General features: G+C 41.4%; 1 protein-coding gene across 10 annotated transcripts in view; it reads left to right on the top strand.

Moving 5' to 3' along the window:
- Positions 1-19,996, top strand: part of LOC141127056 (uncharacterized) — a 227,721-nt gene that overhangs the window by 151,713 nt on the left and 56,012 nt on the right. For all 10 annotated transcript variants that reach the window (XM_073613200.1, XM_073613202.1, XM_073613203.1 and 7 more), the window contains 3 exons: positions 11,617-11,690; positions 16,152-16,216; positions 18,324-18,358. In XM_073613200.1, the coding sequence (XP_073469301.1) occupies positions 11,617-11,690; positions 16,152-16,216; positions 18,324-18,358 (174 nt within the window). The remainder of the gene's footprint in view (positions 1-11,616; positions 11,691-16,151; positions 16,217-18,323; positions 18,359-19,996) is intronic.

Genomic DNA, 19,996 nt, shown 5'->3' with positions numbered 1-19,996 from the left:
TCCACTGATGCTTTATCACCAAGGCTTGTTTCCACAACAACCCAAAATTTTCAAAATCCAATTGTCATTGGGACAGAAAGGGAGGTGGAATCTTCTGAACAGGGGCACACACAGCAAAACAAATGTTACAGGGGTGTTAACCCTTCCCTATGCTATCCAAAAAGCTTAAAAATAGTTTTTTTGGCTGGAGCTACACTTAAAAAATGTACCTGTTCCGACTTACAAACAGATTCAACTTAAGAACAAACCTACAGTCCCTAACATGTTTGTAACCCGGGGACCCCCTGTACTGTAGTAATACATCATGAATCTGTGTTATTTCTGTGGTCAGTTATTTCTACTGTGGATAATGTGAATCTCATTTTATGTGACACCTTCCAAGGAGTGCAAAGGGACATGGTTCAGAGGACCTCATCTTCTGGAGAAACAACACAAAAATCTAAGATCTACATTACCTTTTCTCCCAATAGCTCATGATGCAGACCTGTCCATATTCACTATTAGGGGGAAGGGGCTTTATAAGGTTGCATGAAAAGTAGAGATTTGTGGAGACAGGCAGAAAAGCCTGTAAGCCCTGGTTCACACTGGGCTGCGGGAATGAAGCCGTGCGAGTTCAGCTGAACTCGCATGATTTCACTCCCACATGTCAGTCCCGATTTCGGCAGCGATTTCACAGACATCTGTGTGGGTTTCCTGCACAGATGTCGATGGAAATCGCACCCCGAAATCGCAAAAAGTAGTACAGAAACTACTTTTTGAAATTAGTGTGGTGCCGTAAATGCAGCATCGCACCAATTAGGAGGGTGCCATTGCCGCCGATTTGACATGTCAAATCGCATGTCAAGACGCACCAGTGTGAACCAGGGCTAAATGTTTAAACAAAATGTTACCCAAGCTCAACCGCTAAACATTAGAAGTGTATGCTGAGGCCCAGTGCACAAGCTGGGATGTCCAGTTCCCTCTAAAGTAAATCCAAAGCAGAAATTAAACTCTTGCTTAATTCCTTTATCTAAGTAGGCAGAGTCACAGCGTTTTTCCCTAATCACAACTACGTTTTTAATAACAAGTCATGACTCGCCTTACCAGAATGAAAGGCATTTGGCAAGTATGGTAGTAGATGTAGTGGTGTAGGAAGGGAGATTGCTGCAGTCATACCTGTGACCCACAGCATGGACATGGGGTACTGAGAGTGGTAGAGTTCCCAACAATGAATTTATTGTACATAATGTATTCATAATGTCACAGATTAGGCCATAATTAAGGCGAACTGCAGGGAAAAATATGTATATTTAAACCACAGGGATTTTATTTTCAGTTTGTTCTTTGCATGTGTAGTATGGAAGATAAATTAAAGATCAGCATAACATTTTTGCCTCCTACAACCCATTAGAATATATATACATATGCTAGCGCTCAGGACATGGAGATAAAGGGTCAATAAAAATAATGGTAATAATAACAAATCTAAATAGTCCGTCAATGCAGATTTAAAAAATATCCATTGAACTAGGACAAGGCAGTCTTTGGAGATTTGATGTTTATAACATCTCTGTGGTAAGACCAACACTGAGGGCACAGCTTTTCATATGAGCGAAGTCAGCTCTGATAAATGAGACAGGAAAAAAACAAAAGAAAAGCGCCTCTGAGTGCAAGTATTTAATAAGTGCAACAACATGTAATCTGACACTTACCTGGGGGTAAGGGATAACAGGCTCCCGGGAAATGAGGGCTCCTGGATCAGTCCACAGCGTCGCTGGGTATCCTGTGCAGTCGGAGTTTCCAGCTGGGATGACCGCAATCTCCTGCAGGGAAGCCGGCTGGTCGCCTCACTCGCTGGAGTGGATGGAAGTGTTCCGCTCTTAAGGGACGCCTGCTGGCATGTGACGTCACTGGAGTGTAGGGGAAAAACACAACGCGTTTCAGAGCATGCGCGAGACTCACAGTGAGCATACGCGCTTCTTTGTCAAGTGTATAGCGAGAGGACGGGAAGGAAATTTAAATGCTCTGCATTTAGAAAAAAACAAAACAGCTGGCCAATTGGAAAATAGAAGTAATTGGCAAACTGACAAGCCATTGTATAGGATAAATATTTAGATAAATATCATAGATAAAAATTATTGATAAAAAGAATTTATAATATGTGTATCTTAAGAATATGAAAATTTGCATATAAATTGTCTATATCAAAAATTAATATAAAGGGCAAAATATTGATAAATGGCAAAAAACATATGCTCATTTATAATTAGAACTAAGACAGTATAAATATATGTAATATCAATATATGCAAGGAATCATATGCAAAGATGATAAGAAATTCATTCATAAAAATTAATTAAAATAGATAAAACCAAACACAATATATATTCTAAACTATTACCCATAAATTATTGGTCAACAATTACAAATCACCTATGGAGAACAATGATGCTAATTGTTATAAAGGATTAAAATAAGAGGAGGATGGTGGGAAAAAATAATAATAATGTAAAAGAAAAAAAAAAAAATATATATATATATATATATATATATATATATACACACACACACACACACACACACACACGCACACACACGCACACACATATGTGCGGGGCCTACACTTAATGGAAAAAATTATAGTATAATATGTATGAAACACTAAGGGAACTAAAAATAAAAATAATAATGATAATACTAATTGGTTGTTCCGTAATAATGGCAAAATTTATGGCTATAATGTATATAGGTTATGCACTGAGTTGGGGAGGAATGTAATAAAGTGTATGATTAAATAAGTAACAATTTATATTTGTATGTCTATCTGCATATATACGCACACACACATACAAGAGGTACACACTTATCTAACGCAAAGGAAAATTGCAATATGAGAACAAAAGAGGGGGATATGGTATTTTATCATATGTAGCAGAATTCCAAAGGATGCAAAAGAGGGGTCAGTAGCATATACATACATACATACATACTACATACACACACACATATAAACACATGTACACATATATGTAAGGATGCACGTAAACGTTATATTATGGTGCTAACTTCTAATTCTTCCTTCAACCCATTTGACGCAAGAGTATTCAAGGTGAAAATCCAAAAAGTTTCACGTTCACTTAACCTCAAAAAACGTTCCGCTTCAGACAGGTTTCTAGGTATGGATTCTATAACCCACACCTGTATGGTGCTCTAAAAAGTGGCGAGGCACACTATGTTGGTCGCAACCTACCTCCACAAAGCGACGATGTTTGCCAAAACGTTGTCTCGGTGGACGGATGGTGCAGCCAACATACAAAAGCTTACAAGGACATGTCAGACAATAAACTACATAGTCAGTAAAGCAGTTGTAAAATTTATCTAAGTGATAGGTGTTGCCTTTGTGCTGAAAACTGTTGTCCGTGTCTCACAAAGGCGCAGGTTTTACATAAAGGTTTATTGCATCTATACATCCCTGTGAGAGGAATTAAACATAAAGGATTATCTTTTTTGGTACTTTTTAGTTTACTGGGCGATATTTGGTTTTTTAGTGTAGGGGCCCTTCTGTAGGTGACCTTGGGTCTATCACTAAGGATGGTATTCAAAAGAGGGTCTTGTAAAATATTCCAGTGTTTGTTGAGAATATGCTCCATTTTCTTGTATTTTCCATGATACCTAGTAAGAAAACATGCAACTACATTTTCAGACGGTTTATCGGTTTTTGGTCTTTTACCTGGTAGAAAAGTGGTGTTAGCCTGATCCACAAGTTTTTCAGGATAACCCTTTTCCAGAAATTTGTTCTTAAGGTGTGCACTTTGAGAAATGTAATCGCAGACTCTAGTGCAATTTTGTCTTAATCTGCAAAACTGTCCTTTGGGTATGTTGTTAACCCACTGGGGATGATGGCAACTATCAAAATGTAAATATGAATTCCCCGCAGTGGGTTTAGTGTAATTACGAGCAAGAATACAATTATTTTCATGAAAGAGTTCAAGATCTAAAAATTATAGACTTTCCTTATTGAATATAGATATAAAGGAAAGCCCCAGGTCATTTGTATTGCAGTGTAGGACAAAATTGTCAATTGTGGACGGAGAACCATCCCAAATGACGATAATATCGTCTATATAGCTGCCATAAAACACCAAATGTTTGGCAAAAGGATTATTGTTCCATATGAACCAGTTTTCCCACAAACCCATGGTCAAGCTTCCCGTCTTCTCGCTATACACTTGACAAAGGAGCACGCATGCTCACTGTGAGTCTTGCGCATGCTCTGAAACGCGTTGTCTTTTTCCCCTACACTCCGGTGACGTCACACACCAGCAGGCATCCCTTCAGAGTGGAACACTTCCATCCACTCCAGCGAGTGAGACGACCAGCCGGCTTCCCTGCAGGAGATCACGGTCATCCCAGCTGAAAACTCCGACTGCACAGATACCCAGCGTTGCTGTGGACTGATCCAGGAGCCCTCATTTCCCAGGAGCCTGTTATCCCTTACCCCCATGTAAGTGTCGGATTACATGTTGTTGCACTTATTAAATACTTGCACTCAGAGGTGCTTTTCTTTTTGTTTTTTGTTTTTTTTTACAACCCATTAGGCCTGCATGCGATACAATGTGTTTGTGTATTTTCAGGACCACACCAGCCTTTGCCATGTTTGCTGTATATTTTAAAGGTTGGCTTTACATAGAAACATAGAAACTTCCACCATTCTCTTATGAGGTAGAATCCATCACTTTTATTTAAAACACATGCACCAGGAAGATTTACATGCAGGAAATGTTTGTCAGATGCACTGCTTTAAAAAAATATACCCCCTTTGAGTCTGCCCCCTTTTTTTATTTTATTATTATTTTGGGGTTTTTTTTATATGTTTTTCTGTTTTGTATTTAACCTTTTTGTCTGAGTATAGATTTATGTTTGTCCCAAACATGTTTAGATTTACTTACAGTTGACAGACTTACTACTTCTGCTGGAAGTCTGTTTCAAGTATCAACTACTCTTTTAGTATAACATTACTTTGCAAAAAAAAAAAGATCCTGTACCCTTAAAGCAGATTAAACAGTACAGCGCTTGTGCTCTCTAATCTGTCCCTCTCTAAGCTGTAAAAAACCTAGTTGCTCCTGCCTGTTCCTGTGTCCCGTTTAGTGTGCTAACCACGGAAATCATGGCTGCTAATCCATGATTACCTTGGACAGGTTACATGCCTCCGTCATCCCGCTTCTCTCCCCCTTTCCCCCTCCCTCCCTGCCTGCCAACTCCTGTGTGTGTGTGAACCCTCTCTGCCCCCCCTCCTGCCGCTATTAGTAGTTGGCAATAAAAGTAAAGAAATATTTCTGCCACTCCCTCTGTTCTATCAATCCATCATACATTGTGTAAATATTTGTATAAAACGATGCCTGTAAATACCTTATTTAAATCTTATATGGCCAGTCACGTGACCTCCAGCCGCTCTCCTCCCCCTCTAAGGGCTACAGCGGGAGGGGCTGAGCGGCCAGCACAGCAGTCACGTGACATCTCCAGCTGATATCAGAGGGGATCTTGGCCCTCCCGCTGTAGCCCTTAGATCGGAGGAGAAGACCGGCTGGAGGTCACGTGACCAGCCATAAAAGATCTGAGATTAGGTATTTACAGGCATTGTTTTATACAAAAATGTACACAGTGTAGGATGGATTGATTGAACAGATGGGTTGGCAGTAATATTTCTTTACCTTTACAACCACTTTAAGTTCCAGAAGTATCTCCTGATTTGTTTTATCTTGCAGACCTTTCACCATTTTTGTTGCCCATCTCTGGACTTGTTCTATCTTACAATATCTTTTTGTAAGTGAGGTCTCCAGAACAGGACACAATATTCCAAATGAGGTCTAACGAAAGATCTATATAAGGGAATAAGGACCTCCTTCCTCCTGCTAGTGATCCCTCTAGTGATAAATAAAGATCTATATAGGGGAATAAGGACCTCCTTACTCCTGCTGGTGTACCCTCCAGTGATAAATAAAGATCTACTGTACATAGGGCAATCAAGACCTCCTTCCTCCTGCTGGTGTTTCCCCTAGTGATAAATAAAGATCTATATAGAGGAATCAAGACCTCCTTCCTTCTACTGATGACCCCCCTAGTAATAAGTAAAGATCTATATAGAGGAATCAGGAACTCCTTTCTCCTGCTGGTAATCCCTGTAGTAATAAATGAAAATATCTATATAAGCGAAACAGGACCACCTCCCTCCTGCTGGTGACCCTATAGTGGCAAATAAAGATCTATATAGGGGAATCAGGACCTCCTTCCTCTTGCCAGTGACCCCTATAGTAATAAGTAAATATCTATATAGAGGAATCAGAACCTCCTTTCTCATGCTGGTGATCCCTTTAGTAGTAAGTAAAGATCTATATAAGGGAATCAGGACCTCCTTCCTCCAGCTGGTGACCCCTCCAATGATACACCCTAGAATTCTATTCTCTTTTCCCATTGCACGGCCAAACTGTTAACTATTTTGCAATCATTTGGAATAAAAAAAAAATATATTTTTCCTTTGTACTTCTGGCCAACACTGAACCCCCAAAATTGTACTCTGAGAGGATTCCTTTTTGTATAGTGCATTATTTTGTATTTTGAAATATTGAACTGCAGTTTCCACTACTTCGACCAATTTTCCAGAAATACCAAATCATGTTCCATGTTAAAACACCTCTAGGAATATAAACCCCATTGCACACCTTTGTGTCATTAGAAAAAAGACATACAGTACCATGTCCAGCAAACGTTCAGTTTTATCACTTAAACAGAATAAATAGAACAGGACCTAGTACAGAGCTTCGTAGTACACCACTAGTGACTGAACCCCATTTACAACCATACTAATATCTATCCTTTAGTGAACTGCATATCCACAGAATAGCCCAAAGGTTTTGTCCTAGCTTGTACAGCTTTTTGAATAGATCATAGTTACATAGTTACATAGTTAGTGTGGAATCATTACAGGGGGTCCCCGGGTTACAAACAAGTTAGGGACTGTAGGTTTTGTTTTAAGTTGAATCTGTTTGTAAGTCGAAACAGGTACATTTTTTAAGTGTAGCTCCAGCCAAAAAAACTATTTTTAAGATTTTTGGATAGCACAGGGAAGGGTTATCACCCCTGTAATGTTTGTTTTGCTGTGTGTGCCACTGTTCATAAGATTTCACCTCACTTTCTGTCCCAATGACAATTGGATTTTGAAAATTTTGGGTTGTTGTGGAAACAAGTCTTGGTGATAAAGCATCAGTGGAAGTACCTTTTCCCCATAATAACTCTTACAGGAGAGAATTTCCCTTCCTAGGGGTAGATTTCCTCTCACTTCCTGTTGTCTCCCTCCGTTTGTAAGTAGGAGTTGTTTGTAAGTCGGATGTTTGTAACTAGGGGACCCCCTGTATGTGGAATTGTATAAAATGTTATGTTGGACCCAAAATAGGATATGTTCCCAGGACTACCTTGGTCCAAACTATTTGCCTTAAAAAGCCTTCCTTGGACCCCACCAATCTTGACAACCTACACCCCATCTCCTTGCTCCCGAAACTCCTTGAACACCCGGTCTACAACCAACTGAGTGACCACCTCATTAAGAATAACCTTCTTGATCCCCTTCAACCTGGATTTCACCCTCAACACTCCACAGAAACTGCTCTCCTAAAACTCACAAATTATTTACTAACAGCAAAAATTAATGGACACTATTCTGTACTCCTACTTCTGGACCTTTCGCCTGCCTTTAAAAACGGTTGACCACCCCCCCCCCCCAAAAAAAAACTTGACTCCTTTGATCTTCATGGTCTTCATTGGCTCTCATCCCACCTGTCCCACTGCACCTTCAGTGTCACTTGCAATTCTACTTCCACCTATCCTCTTCCTTTTTCCATCATTGTCCCCCTCCATCATTGTCCCCCAAGGTTCTATTCTTGGACCTCTGCAATTCTCAATCTACACTTCCTCCCTCGGTCAGCTGGTAGCCTCCCATGGCTTTCAATAATATTTCTATGCTGATGACACAAAAAATCTATCTCTCTATCCCTCAGCTCACAACATCAGTGTCCTCACACATCACTAATTTACTGACTGATATATTAATCTTCATGTCACACCACTTCCTCAAACTCACCCTGTCCAAATCCAAGCTCATAATATTTTCTTCCCCATGTACCCCCTGCCCCTGAATTCTCTGTTGAGATCAATGTCACAATCATCAACCCGTTCCCGCATGCCAGGGTGCTAGGTGTAGTCTTGGACTCTGAACTTTCCTTTCGGCCCTACATCCAACCGCTTTCCAAAGCTTACCGCCTCAACCTCCGCAACATCTCCAAAATATGCCCCTTCCCAATCAATGACACCACAAAGATAATTAACTCCCTGGTTATCTCTCGCCTCGACTACTGCAACTCCCTCCTCATTGGCTTACCTTTACATAGGCTACCCCCCTTTATTTCATCATGAATGCTGCTGCCAGACTCATCCATCTTACAATCTGTTCAGTACCTGCTACCTCTCTCTGCAGATCCCTACATTGGCCACCACTCACCCAACGAATGAAATTCAAAATACCAATAACTTACAAAGCCATCCACAACTCGGCCCCCAGCCACATCACTAACCTAGTCTCAAAATACCAACCAAATTGTTCTCTGCCTTCTTCCCAAGACCTCCTGCTCTTTAGTTCCCTTGTCACCTTCTCGTATGCTCACATCCGGGACTTCTCTCGAGCCTCTCCCATCCTTTGGAATTCCCTACCCCAATTTGTCTGACTATTTTCCTACTCTATGCACTTTTAGGCGATCCCTGAAAACGTTTCTCTTCAGAGAAGCCTATCCTGCCTCCATCTAACAGCTGTACTTTTATTTTCTCCATCAGCTCATCCCCCACAGTTATTACCTTTTGTATTACTTGACCCTCCCTTTGTAAGCTCTAACGAGCAGGGCCCTCTGATTCCTCCTGTATTGAATTGTATTGTAACTGTACTGTCTGCACAAACTGTTGTTGCTAAATAACTCCAGTATAATAATAATAGTCAAAAATGCAATCAGATTAGTCTGACATGATCTGTCCTCAGTAAAGCCATACTGTCTAGGATCTAGCAAGCTGTGTGTTTTTGAAAGATCATTGACATTGATCCTTCTTTTTAAGAGTGATTACATTAATTTTAATACTATATATACACCCACTGGCCTGTGGATGCCAGCTTGTTCCTTACTACTCTTCTTGTGCATAGGTCAATATTAGCTGTCATCCAGGCATGGGGAACTTCTACTGTTAGAAGAGATTAATTAAAAATCAGTTAATGGTTCAACAATTATACCTCAAAGTTCTCTAAGAACTCTTGAATGAACATTATCAGGACACACACAGGACACACCTCACTTCAGAACACACACAGGACACAAAATCACACTGAGGCAGTTTTCAGGCATTTAGTGCTAGAAATAGCGCCTGAAAACTGCCTCCCATTCATTTCAGTATGACTTTTCACACTGCGGCCATGCGCTTGTAAGACATTAGGAAAAGTCCCGCAAGCAGCATCTTTGGGGCGATTTGAGAGTGCTGTATTTAGCGCTCCAAAAATGCCCTGCCCATTGAAATGAATGGGCAGCGCTTCCAAAGCATCTAAAAAGCGATTCGGAAGCGCAGCAACACAGCCCCGCTAGTGGCCGAAAAGCATTTCTTAAACAGCGCTAAAGCGTCGCTAAAATTAGTGCTGTCTTAGCGTTAACGCGGCCGTGGTCCTAGCGTGAAAGGAGTAGGCTAGAAATAGAGCTGCACGAATAAACGTTAAAAATCACAATCTTGATTCAACCCCCTTCACGATTCTAATCCAGAATTCCCACGATTCAGTGCAGAGCCGTTCTCTGCTCACAGCTGACAGCTGTCAAAAAAAAAAAAAAAAAAGCAGCCAGAGTTCTATCAAAATAGCCAACTCGGCGAAATCTCCAATCACATCACTTCCAGTTACTGTACAGCATCAGTAATTGAAGATTTCTACGAGTTGGCTGTTTTGACACAACACCGGGGCGTATACACCACTGTACACGATATTATGAGCGGACATTGTTAGTCCGCCTGATACTGACCAATAACATGGCCGCCTCCAAGGTGGCGGCAACTTTTTTCCTACTTAGCCGCTGTTCTGTCAAAACAGCAAGCTCGTCCTGTACTGGAGTGTATACGCTGCCGGTGTTGTGTCAAAACAGCAAACTTGTCAAAATCTCCAATTACTAATGCTGGAGACTAATTGTAAGTGACGTGATTGGAGATTTCGATGAATAGGCTATTTTGACAGAACACAGGGAAAAAATTTATCACAACATTGCTCAGCGGTGAGAGATAAAAAGAAACATTGTATCATTTGGTTTTTGATCATAGGGATGCACTTTGGTCTGTAAATAAGGGCAGTTTAACCACTTAAAGACTAAACCTTTTTCTAACATTTGTTGCTTACAAGTTAAAAATCTGTATTTTTTTCTAGAAAATTACTTAGAAACACCACAAACATTATAAATCTTTTTTATTAGCAGAAACCCTAGAGAATAAAATGGCAGTCGTTGTAATATTTTATGTCACATTGTATTTGCGCAGCGATCTTTCAAAAGCAATTTTTTGGGAAAAAATACACTTCAATGAATTAAAAAAAAAAAAAAGCTGCCAAGAATCGAAAGAGAATCGTGATCTTTATTCTAAGCAAAATAATCGTGATTGCCATTTTATCCAGAATCGTGCAACTCTAGCTACGAATAATTGAAATACAATGTGATGAACATATGCTTTTAATTTGTGACCACAGATCCAATTTATTCAATTCTATATCATTCATATTGATTTCTATACTGTATCAATAACTGTCAACCCAAGCTGTGGTACCATCCGGGGTGGCCCGTCCATTAAGAGCGCACAGGCACCGCCCCCCCATCCATGCTGGTGCCCCCTAAATGCGTCCGGCCCCTTTTGGGACGCCGGGCGCATAAATCCCTATGGTGGGGAGGGGAGGAGACGCACAGCCGCTGCGATGGAGGAAAAGGACACAGGAGCCCCCTGCCTGATGTCCGATACCTGATGCCCGCTGCCTAGATGGGGTAAGTGCCGGACCGTCCGGCAGACGGGGGGTGGTTGTTCGCCACCCCCCCCAAAAAAAAACACCAGCCACCACTGGGTACCACTGCTTTGTTAAAACTCTAGCGTGGAAACACAATATTGGTCCCTTGAAAGATAAGTAGAACTAGGCTTTAATGGCACAAAGGCAAATGCCCCCTAAAACGGAACTGTGGGCACAAAAAAACTTTCAAAGGATATAAATATGCTTTGTATGGCACAAATGTCTTTGAAAACCTAGTTATTACCTTGTGAAAGTAGCAGTGACATCATCACTGTGCTGCACAGAAAGCAGAGCTGTGGGAGGGGTCCAGCAGGCTCCACCCACTACAGGCCGCCTGCAGGAAGCTACATGAAGTACAGGAAGCGGATACATGAGCAGTCACCCTGCACAGGGAGAAAGCAGAGGAGCACATTGCCTCAAATATTCAAACAAATGTCTTTCTTGGTGACAGTTCATAGAACAAGTTGGATATGCAGAATGATAATATTCAAGGAAGATTACACAATCTTTTCATCTTTTTGCAGTACAATTGTTATTGATGATACTGAAAGTGAAGATGAATTGCCAGAATTTAATGGCTCTCAGCTTGTGAACATAAGTAAGTATTTACTGTTAGGCTATTGTGGATTGATAATACGTCATTGTTTTTGCAGTGTTTGTATATTGTGCATTTCTACATTTTTAACAATTACAATAAGAAGGACATTAGGAAAAAACTGGAGTCGCACGGAGTAGGCGGGGTTATATGAGAGCGCTGTGGTGGCCATTGACCAATCACCTGAAAGTAGCAGCATAAAACCAATGGTCCATGACTCCCTGTACTAAATCGTTTATAGTAAGACAAGATTAGATCCCCATTCAACTTTTTATTGCTGCCGGTGTCCCCCACTGGTAGATAAACCCTTTTTATTTGTCCTGGGGACACTTATCAATAAGACTGGCTATGCATTATGCCATTTTCTTTCCTTTGAACACAGGTTGAAAGAAAGGAAATCACTTGATTCCCCCATAGGTGTTGATGGAGAAATCCATCTCACTGTGCTATTGTATTCTGACAGAGGGAGGTTTCCCCCGCCGTCAGAATACAATGATCACTGCTGCCATCTATAGGCAGCAACAGTGATCGTATGAAAAAACCCGACAGGCTGGTTGTACTGAAGTCAATTGATTAACTTCTGTACAACCAGCCTGCCCATAGATACTTTAGATAGATTAGTCTTAGATCCTGGATGCCTGTAGATTTAGTGTTAGGATGGATTTTAGGACTGAAACGATTTATCGATAATAATCGATAATGAAAATCGTTGTCAACGATTTTCATTATCGATTAGTTGGTGCGCACCTTCCTCCCTGCCAGTCCATTAGAATCCTCCTGTGTACAAGGCAGCAACGCCGCCGTATTCTCATGAGAATACGGTGGCGCTCATGTGACCAGGCACGTCTGCGCCTCTCCTCCTCGTTGACGTCAGCCCCCCACCGATATTCTCAGCCCCGCCCACTGCTACCTCGAGGGAATAGACAGAGAGAGGCGAGAAGCAGCCGTGAAAGCCGAGCTACATCTGTGTGAAGTGATAAGGTAGCGGCTAATGGCTATACAATACTCAGTCATTACAGTACATACATTTCTGTGATGACAAGTGCCCCATGATCCTAAGTATTTCTGGGGGGGATGCCCCATCATTGGTGTTCTGGGGGGTAAATAGTGCTCCATCATTGGTGTTCCTGGGGGGAGAATAGTGCCCCATTATTGGTGTTCCTGGGGGGGGGGAATAGTGCCCCATAATTTGGTGTTCCTGGGGGGGGAATAGTGCCCCATTATCTGTATTCCTGGAGGGGAGTTTGTACTATAAATGCCATTGTGACAGGATACCTGTATATGACCTGTGTAACACTCAGTTTTTTTCATTATTTTTTTAATTAAACGAAAAAATGGCATATTGCGTTTTTTTCATGATTTTTTTCCGATTAATCGAAAAAATAATCGGCCAACTAATCAATTATGAAAATAATCGTTAGTTGCAGCCCTAGTGGATTTCTACTTTAACAGCTTGCCGACCAGCCGCCATCATTATACTGCAGCAGGTTGGCATGGCTGCGTGAATCGCCCTAGGTGTACGTCGGCCGTTTTAAGAGCAATAGGGGGCACGCACGGCGCTGGAGCCGATGCACCCGGCTGGCGGTTGCGATGTCCTCCGGTCACCCGCGATTGCTCCACAGAGAGCCAGAACGGGGATCTGTCAATGCAAACAGACAGATCCCTGTTCTGACAGGAGAGTAGAGAGAGATCTGCTGTTCCTAGTGATCAGGAACAGCGATCTCTCTCTACTCCCAGTCATTACACTGCCCCCACAGTTAGATACACCTCCCTAGGGAACACTTAACCTCTTTATCGCCCCCTAGTGTTAACCCCTTCCCTACCAGTGACATTTATACAGGAATCAGTGGCTATTTTTAGCTCTGATCGCTGTATAAATGTCACTGGTCCCAAAAAAGTGTCCGATCTGTCTGCCGTAATGTCGCAGTCCTGCTAAAAATCGCAGATCGCCGCCATTACTAGTAAAAAATAAATACATTTTAAAAATGCTATAAATCTATCCCCTATTTTATAGATGCTTTAACTTTTGCGCAAAGCAAGCAATATACGCTTATTGCGATTTTTTTTTCTAAAAATATGTAAAATTATACATATTGGCCTAAACTGATGAAGAAATTAGTTTTTTTAATTTTTTATTTTTTTGACATCACACATGTGAGTGTGTATACAGATCCTAAATGACAGCTCAGTCCCTCCCTCCTCCTCCATGCCCAATAACTAAAAAAGAACACAAATACAGTGGGTGGGATGTCACATCTTGATTGATGGATGATCCACCTCCCATAACAGCATGAGGACACAGGCTATAGTGGAAATCTCCTCCTACCTGAACACTCTGCACTCGGGTGGACCCTGCAGTTTATCATGTGACCATGGTACAGATCAGCCAAAAAGGTATATAGTTGTAGTATTTTAATGTAAAAAGATGATTTATAGGCTGTGGGCACTGGGGGGGGGGGGGGGACTATTGTCATATTACTGGGTTTAGTAACACATTAATTACTGTATCTGTCTTACACCTTAAAAGAGAATTCCAGGCAAACCCTTAAAAATAAGGGTCTAAAAATGCTCTCTTACCCCTCCTACTATTGGGACATCGACACAATTCTAATTTTTTTGGCTCTATACACCACAACAATGGATTTGAAATGAAACAAGCAAGATGTGCTTTAACTGCAGACTGTTAGCTTTAATTTGAGGGTATTTACATCCAAATCAGGTGAACAGTGTAGGGCTTACAACAGTTTGTATATGTGCCTCCCACTTTTTAAGGGACCAAAAGTAATGGGACAATTGGCTACTCAGCTGTTCCATGGCCAGGTGTGTGTTATTCCCTCATTATCCCATTTACAAGGAGCAGATAAAAGGTCCAGAGTTCATTTCAAGTGTACTATTTGCATTTGGAATCTGTTGCTGTCAACTCAATATGAGATCCAAAGAGCTGTCACTATCAGTGAAGCAAGCCATTATTAGGCTGAAAAAACAAAACAAACCCATCAGAGAGATAGCAAAAACATTAGGTGTGGCCAAATCAACTGTTTGGAACATCCCTAAAAAGAAAGAACGCACCGGTGAGCTCAGCAACACCAAAAGACCTGGAAGACCACGGAAAACAACTGTGGTGGATGACCGAAGAATTCTTTCCCTGGTGAAGAAAACACCCTTCACAACAGTTGACCAGATCAAGAACACTCTCCAGGAGGTAGGTGTATGTGTGTCAAAGTCAACAATCAAGAGAAGACTTCACCTGATTGAATACAGAGGGTTCACCACAAGATGTAAACCATTGTTGAGCCTCAAAAACAGGAAGGCCAGATTAGAGTTTGCCAAACAACATCTAAAAAAGCCTTCACAGTTCTGGAACAACATCCTATGGACAGATGAGACCAAGATCAACTTGTACCAGAGTGATGGGAAGAGAAGAGCATGGAGAAGAAAAGGAACTGCTCATGATCCAAAGCATACCACCTCATCTGTGAAGCATGGTGGTGGTAGTGTCATGGCGTGGGCATGTATGGCTGCCAATGGAACTGGTTCTCCTGTATTTATTGATGATGCGACTGCTGACAAAAGCAGCAGGATGAGTTCTGAAGTGTTTTGGGCAATATTATCTGCTCATATTCAGCAAAATGCTTCAGAACTCATTGGACGGAGCTTCACAGTGCAGATGGACTTTGACCCGAAGCATACTGCGAAAGCAACCAAAGAGTTTTTTAAGGGAAAGAAGTGGAATGTTCTGCAATGGCCAAGTCAATCACCTGACCTGAATCCGATTGAGCATGCATTTCACTTGCTGAAGACAAAACTGAAGGGAAAATGCCCCAAGAACAAGCAGGAACTGAAGACAGTTGCAGTAGAGGCCTGGCAGAGCATCACCAGGGATGAAACCCAGCATCTGGTGATGTCTATGCGTTCCAGACTTCAGGCTGTAATTGACTGCAAAGGATTTGCAACCAAGTATTAAAAAGTGAAAGTTTGATGGATGATTGTTAATCTGTCCCATTACTTTTGGTCCCTTAAAAAGTGGGAGGCACATATACAAACTGTTGTAATTCCTACACCGTTCACCTGATTTGGATGTAAATACCCTCAAATTAAAGCTAAAAGTTTGCAGTTAAAGCACATCTTGTTCGTTTCCATTGTGGTGCTGTATAGAGCCAAAAAGATTAGAATTGTGTTGATGTCCCAATATTTATGGACCTGACTGTATTTTCATCCTGCTCAGATCCAGTCACATGATCTTCCCTGTGTTAGCCAAGGGGCCGCTGCAGGGGAGAGGAGGGATCATCAACAATGAATGGGGCCATAAGAAGCCTATGGGTAATGTCACCACTCCAAGGCATTGTTGAGCGCTTTCTCTCTCTCTGGACTGCATGAGCTTTTACTGCACCTTTCATGGCTGTTGTCTTTTACCATTCTCTCCTGCTTTCACAAGATGCATTAAATGTCTTAATATTAATATAGAAGGAGAAGGAATTTCAACCAAAGATGATACGTCTGTTACTGGTACGCCAACTGGAAAATTGCAAGTAAGTAAATTATTGATACTGATGTACGTTTTATAGTGATCTTTCATGAAACCTATAGGACCAATTCACACCTCTGTTTTACATGCAAAATGTTATACAGATTTACCCCCCTTCATGCACTGTGCTTGAGTAGCAAGCAGTGTTGTAGGAAAAAAAAAAAAAAGAATTGACAGCAAAAAGGGAAAATAAATACTGTATTCTCTTTCATTTGTAAACATTAAAAATAATGCAAATAGAAAAGTGTTTGATTATCCACTTTACCCCCAGAAGAATTACCCCCCCCCCCCCCCCCCGGCCTTTATGACCAGGGCCATTTTTTGTTATACGGCAATGCATTACTTTACCTTACAATTGCGTGGCCATGCAAAGCTGTACATAGATCAGTTCTTTTGCTAGCTGTCTGGTAAGTGTTGTGGTAAGTGGTAGACAGATAGGGTTGCCACCTTTTCATCAAAATACTTTAGCGGCGCACAGCAATTTTTTTTTATAGTATAAACTATACATATATTTTGCTATTAAATAACAGTTCTAATCATATGAAGTTAATAACAAGAGTCCCCCTTTACATCAGAGTCCACAGAGTTCCCCTTTTACATCTGAACTTGCAGAGTTCCCTTTCACTGTAAGGGGGGGGGGGGGCTCTGCAGACTCTGATGTAGGGGAGAACTCTGGGGACTCTAACATAAGGGATGCTCTAGGAACCCTGATTTAATGGAGAACAATAAGAACTCTGATGTACAGAGAAGACTCTGATGTAAGGGGAAACACTGTGGCCTCTGGTGTAATGGGGAACTGTGATGTAAGGGGTACTCTGAGAACCCTGATTTGCCTTAGTGTACTCACTCAGAGGCAGGAGAGAGAAGGGGGGGAGACTTCAGTCGCAGACAGGGATGGATGGTGAGCTCACTCACCCCTTGGCAGTGAGCAACTCTCATCCAGATGTATCTGAGACTGCTGGACTTCAAATTTCCGGCCCCCACTTTTCTTTTCTGAGGCACAGCCCTTGGGATTGGAGTGTGGGCAGACACAGAGGGGTAGGGGCAGGAGAAAGAGGTGCAGATCGAGCCCTCTCTCCTCTCTCGTCTGTGTGTTTGTTTGGGGGGGGGTTGTTACTGCTGGCTTTGGGCAGCATGAAAGAGAGTGTAACAGACACTCTCAGCTTAGAGAACTGCAGCCAGCAACCCTGCTGAGAAGCCATAGTCCAGTCTAAATAATGTGTCCGGGTTTCAGGCAGTCTGAAACCCAGACGCATGATTCCAAACCCGAACTGTCTGGGTGAATCCTGGACAGGTGGCAACCCTATAGACAGATACTGTCCAGAAATGGCTTGATTTGGACAAAAGTCAGATTTTTCTTGGAACACTATGGTGTATTTAAACCCCAAACAAAAATGTGGAGATACAAGATAAAGTTCACCCCAGAGACTTGTTTTTCTATTATGATTCCACCCCCCGTCTCCGTATGACCTTTCCAATAGAAGCCAAGTCACTCATGAGAACAGCCTTGACCAATTAATTGGGCCACAGCCTAACAAGTACAGAAGTGCATAGTGGTCCTATTTCTCAAATAGAAAACACAAGAGATATTACTTTGCTTGAGTGGCTTGGCCACTCACATGCAGCAAGAATGAGAACACTGTATGGGTGTTCTATTACTGTGAGGTTAGGCTTTGTTATGTAAAATAGATCTGTACTGTATGTATATAAAAAGAAACCCAGAAGAGAGTCCAGTTAGAATTCCATATAGTTTGATTGTTTTTTTTAAGGATTTTAAACATACAAAATGCATATGTAAAATGTAAGAAAATAAAGGTTGGGAACAAAGCAGTACTGGGTTGTGGACTGCATGAGTGTACAAATTAATATAATACTATAGCAAAATAGTTGTAGCCCTCTTCATCAAAAAATACATTACAGTGTCTCAGTGTGTGGCATATCTGAGTAGGTGTCCACTAGAAAATGGAAAAAAAAAACCTGGCACCTAAGGGTGCAGTGCTCTGCATTATACACACCGTGTTGTCAATCAGCATGCTCTCTATTCAACAGGAAAAAAAATGAAACGGCCTTAGTAGCATTCAAAAATATACATTACCATTATATTTTTACAGTTGCAGGAAATGTTGCCATCACCTGCTCGTGAACGGTAAGATTTGTGATTTTTCCTTCCATATGTCAAAAAATAATAACATTTTTTTTTATATTTTCTTTTTAGCCAAATACATATAAATCATTAGATTGTAAGCTCCACAAGCAGGACCCTCCTATTCTTTCTGTATTAAACTGTTTTGTAATTGTACTGTCCCCCTTTATATTGTAAAATGCTGCGCAAACTGTTGGCGCTATATAAATCTTGGATAATAATAATATTAATAATAACAGTAATGTTTCATATCAACAACAGCCAGAAGGTGGAGCTGTAGAATCTGCTGACTCTACACATGATGCATGCATGATGGAGATACTCCTCTGCACCGTGCATGAGTAGCAAGCAGTGTTGCAGGGGAAAAAAAGAAGAATTGACAGCAAAAAGGGAAAAGAAATATTCTCTTTCATTTGTAAACATAAAAAAAAAAAAATGCAAGTACAAAAGTGTTTGATTATCCACTTTACCTCCAGAAGATTTACCCCCCTTCATGACCAGGCCATTTTTTGCTATATGGCAATGCATTACTTTAACTTACAATTGCGTGGTCATGCTACGCTGTACATAAATTAAAGCGGAGGTTCACACAAAAATTGAACCTCCGCTTTTCGGAACCCTCCCCCCCTCTGGTGTCATATTTGGCACCTTTCAGGGGGAGGGGGGTGCAGATACCTGTCTAAGTCAGGTATTTGCACCCACTTCCGGCATAGTCTCCCACGGGAGTCTATGCCTCTTCCCGTCCCCACCACGCTGTCTGCTGGGACACACACGGGTCCCAGAGACAGCGGGGACCAGTTAGGAAGCGCAGTGCGACTCGCGCATGCGTAGTAGGGGACCGGGAAGTGAAGCCGCAGAGCTTCACTTCCTGATTCCCTTACAGAGAATGGCGGCGGCAGCACCCGAGGAACGAGGGACGATTCGGTCTCGGGCGCCGACATCGCTGGACCCTGGGACAGGTGAGTGTCCTTATTTTAAAAGTCAGCGGCTGCAGTATTTGTAGCTGCTGACTTTTAATTTATTTTTTTTCGCGGGACTCCCTCTTTAAATTCATATAATTTTTTTCCACAAATAGAGCTTTCTTTTGGTGGTGTTTGATCACTACTGAGTTTTTTATTATTTGCACTATTAACAAAAAAAAGACCAACAATGATGAAAAAAATAAAAAATAATATTTTTTACTTTCTGCTAAAAATGTAAAAAATTTAGTTTCTTCATAAATTTATGCCAATATGTATTCTGCTAGCGTATAACGATTGGTTTGCGCAAAAGTTATAGCGTCTACAAACTATGGTATATATTGGAACTTTTATATTTTTTTTTATACTAGTAATGGCAGAGATCAGCGACTTATAGCGGGACTGCGATATTGCGGCCGGACAATCTGACACTAACTGACACTTTTTGGGAACCAGTGACACTAATTCAGTGATCAGTGCTAAAAATATACACTGCCACTGTACTGACACTGGCTGGGAAGGGGTTAAACATCTAGGAGGGATTAAAGGGTTAAATGTGTGCCTAACCAATGTTTATGTGTGTACTGTGAGGTGCTTTCACTAAGAAATGCTTTGCAGAGAAACAAAAACCAGCACATCCCTGCTTACAGGACAGAGCTCTGTATTCTTTACATAGACAGAG

The sequence above is a fragment of the Aquarana catesbeiana genome, linkage group LG02 (assembly GCF_042186555.1).
Source record: "Aquarana catesbeiana isolate 2022-GZ linkage group LG02, ASM4218655v1, whole genome shotgun sequence".
Classification (NCBI taxonomy): Eukaryota; Metazoa; Chordata; class Amphibia; order Anura; family Ranidae; genus Aquarana; species Aquarana catesbeiana.
This window is presented reverse-complemented; position numbering and strand designations above follow the sequence as displayed.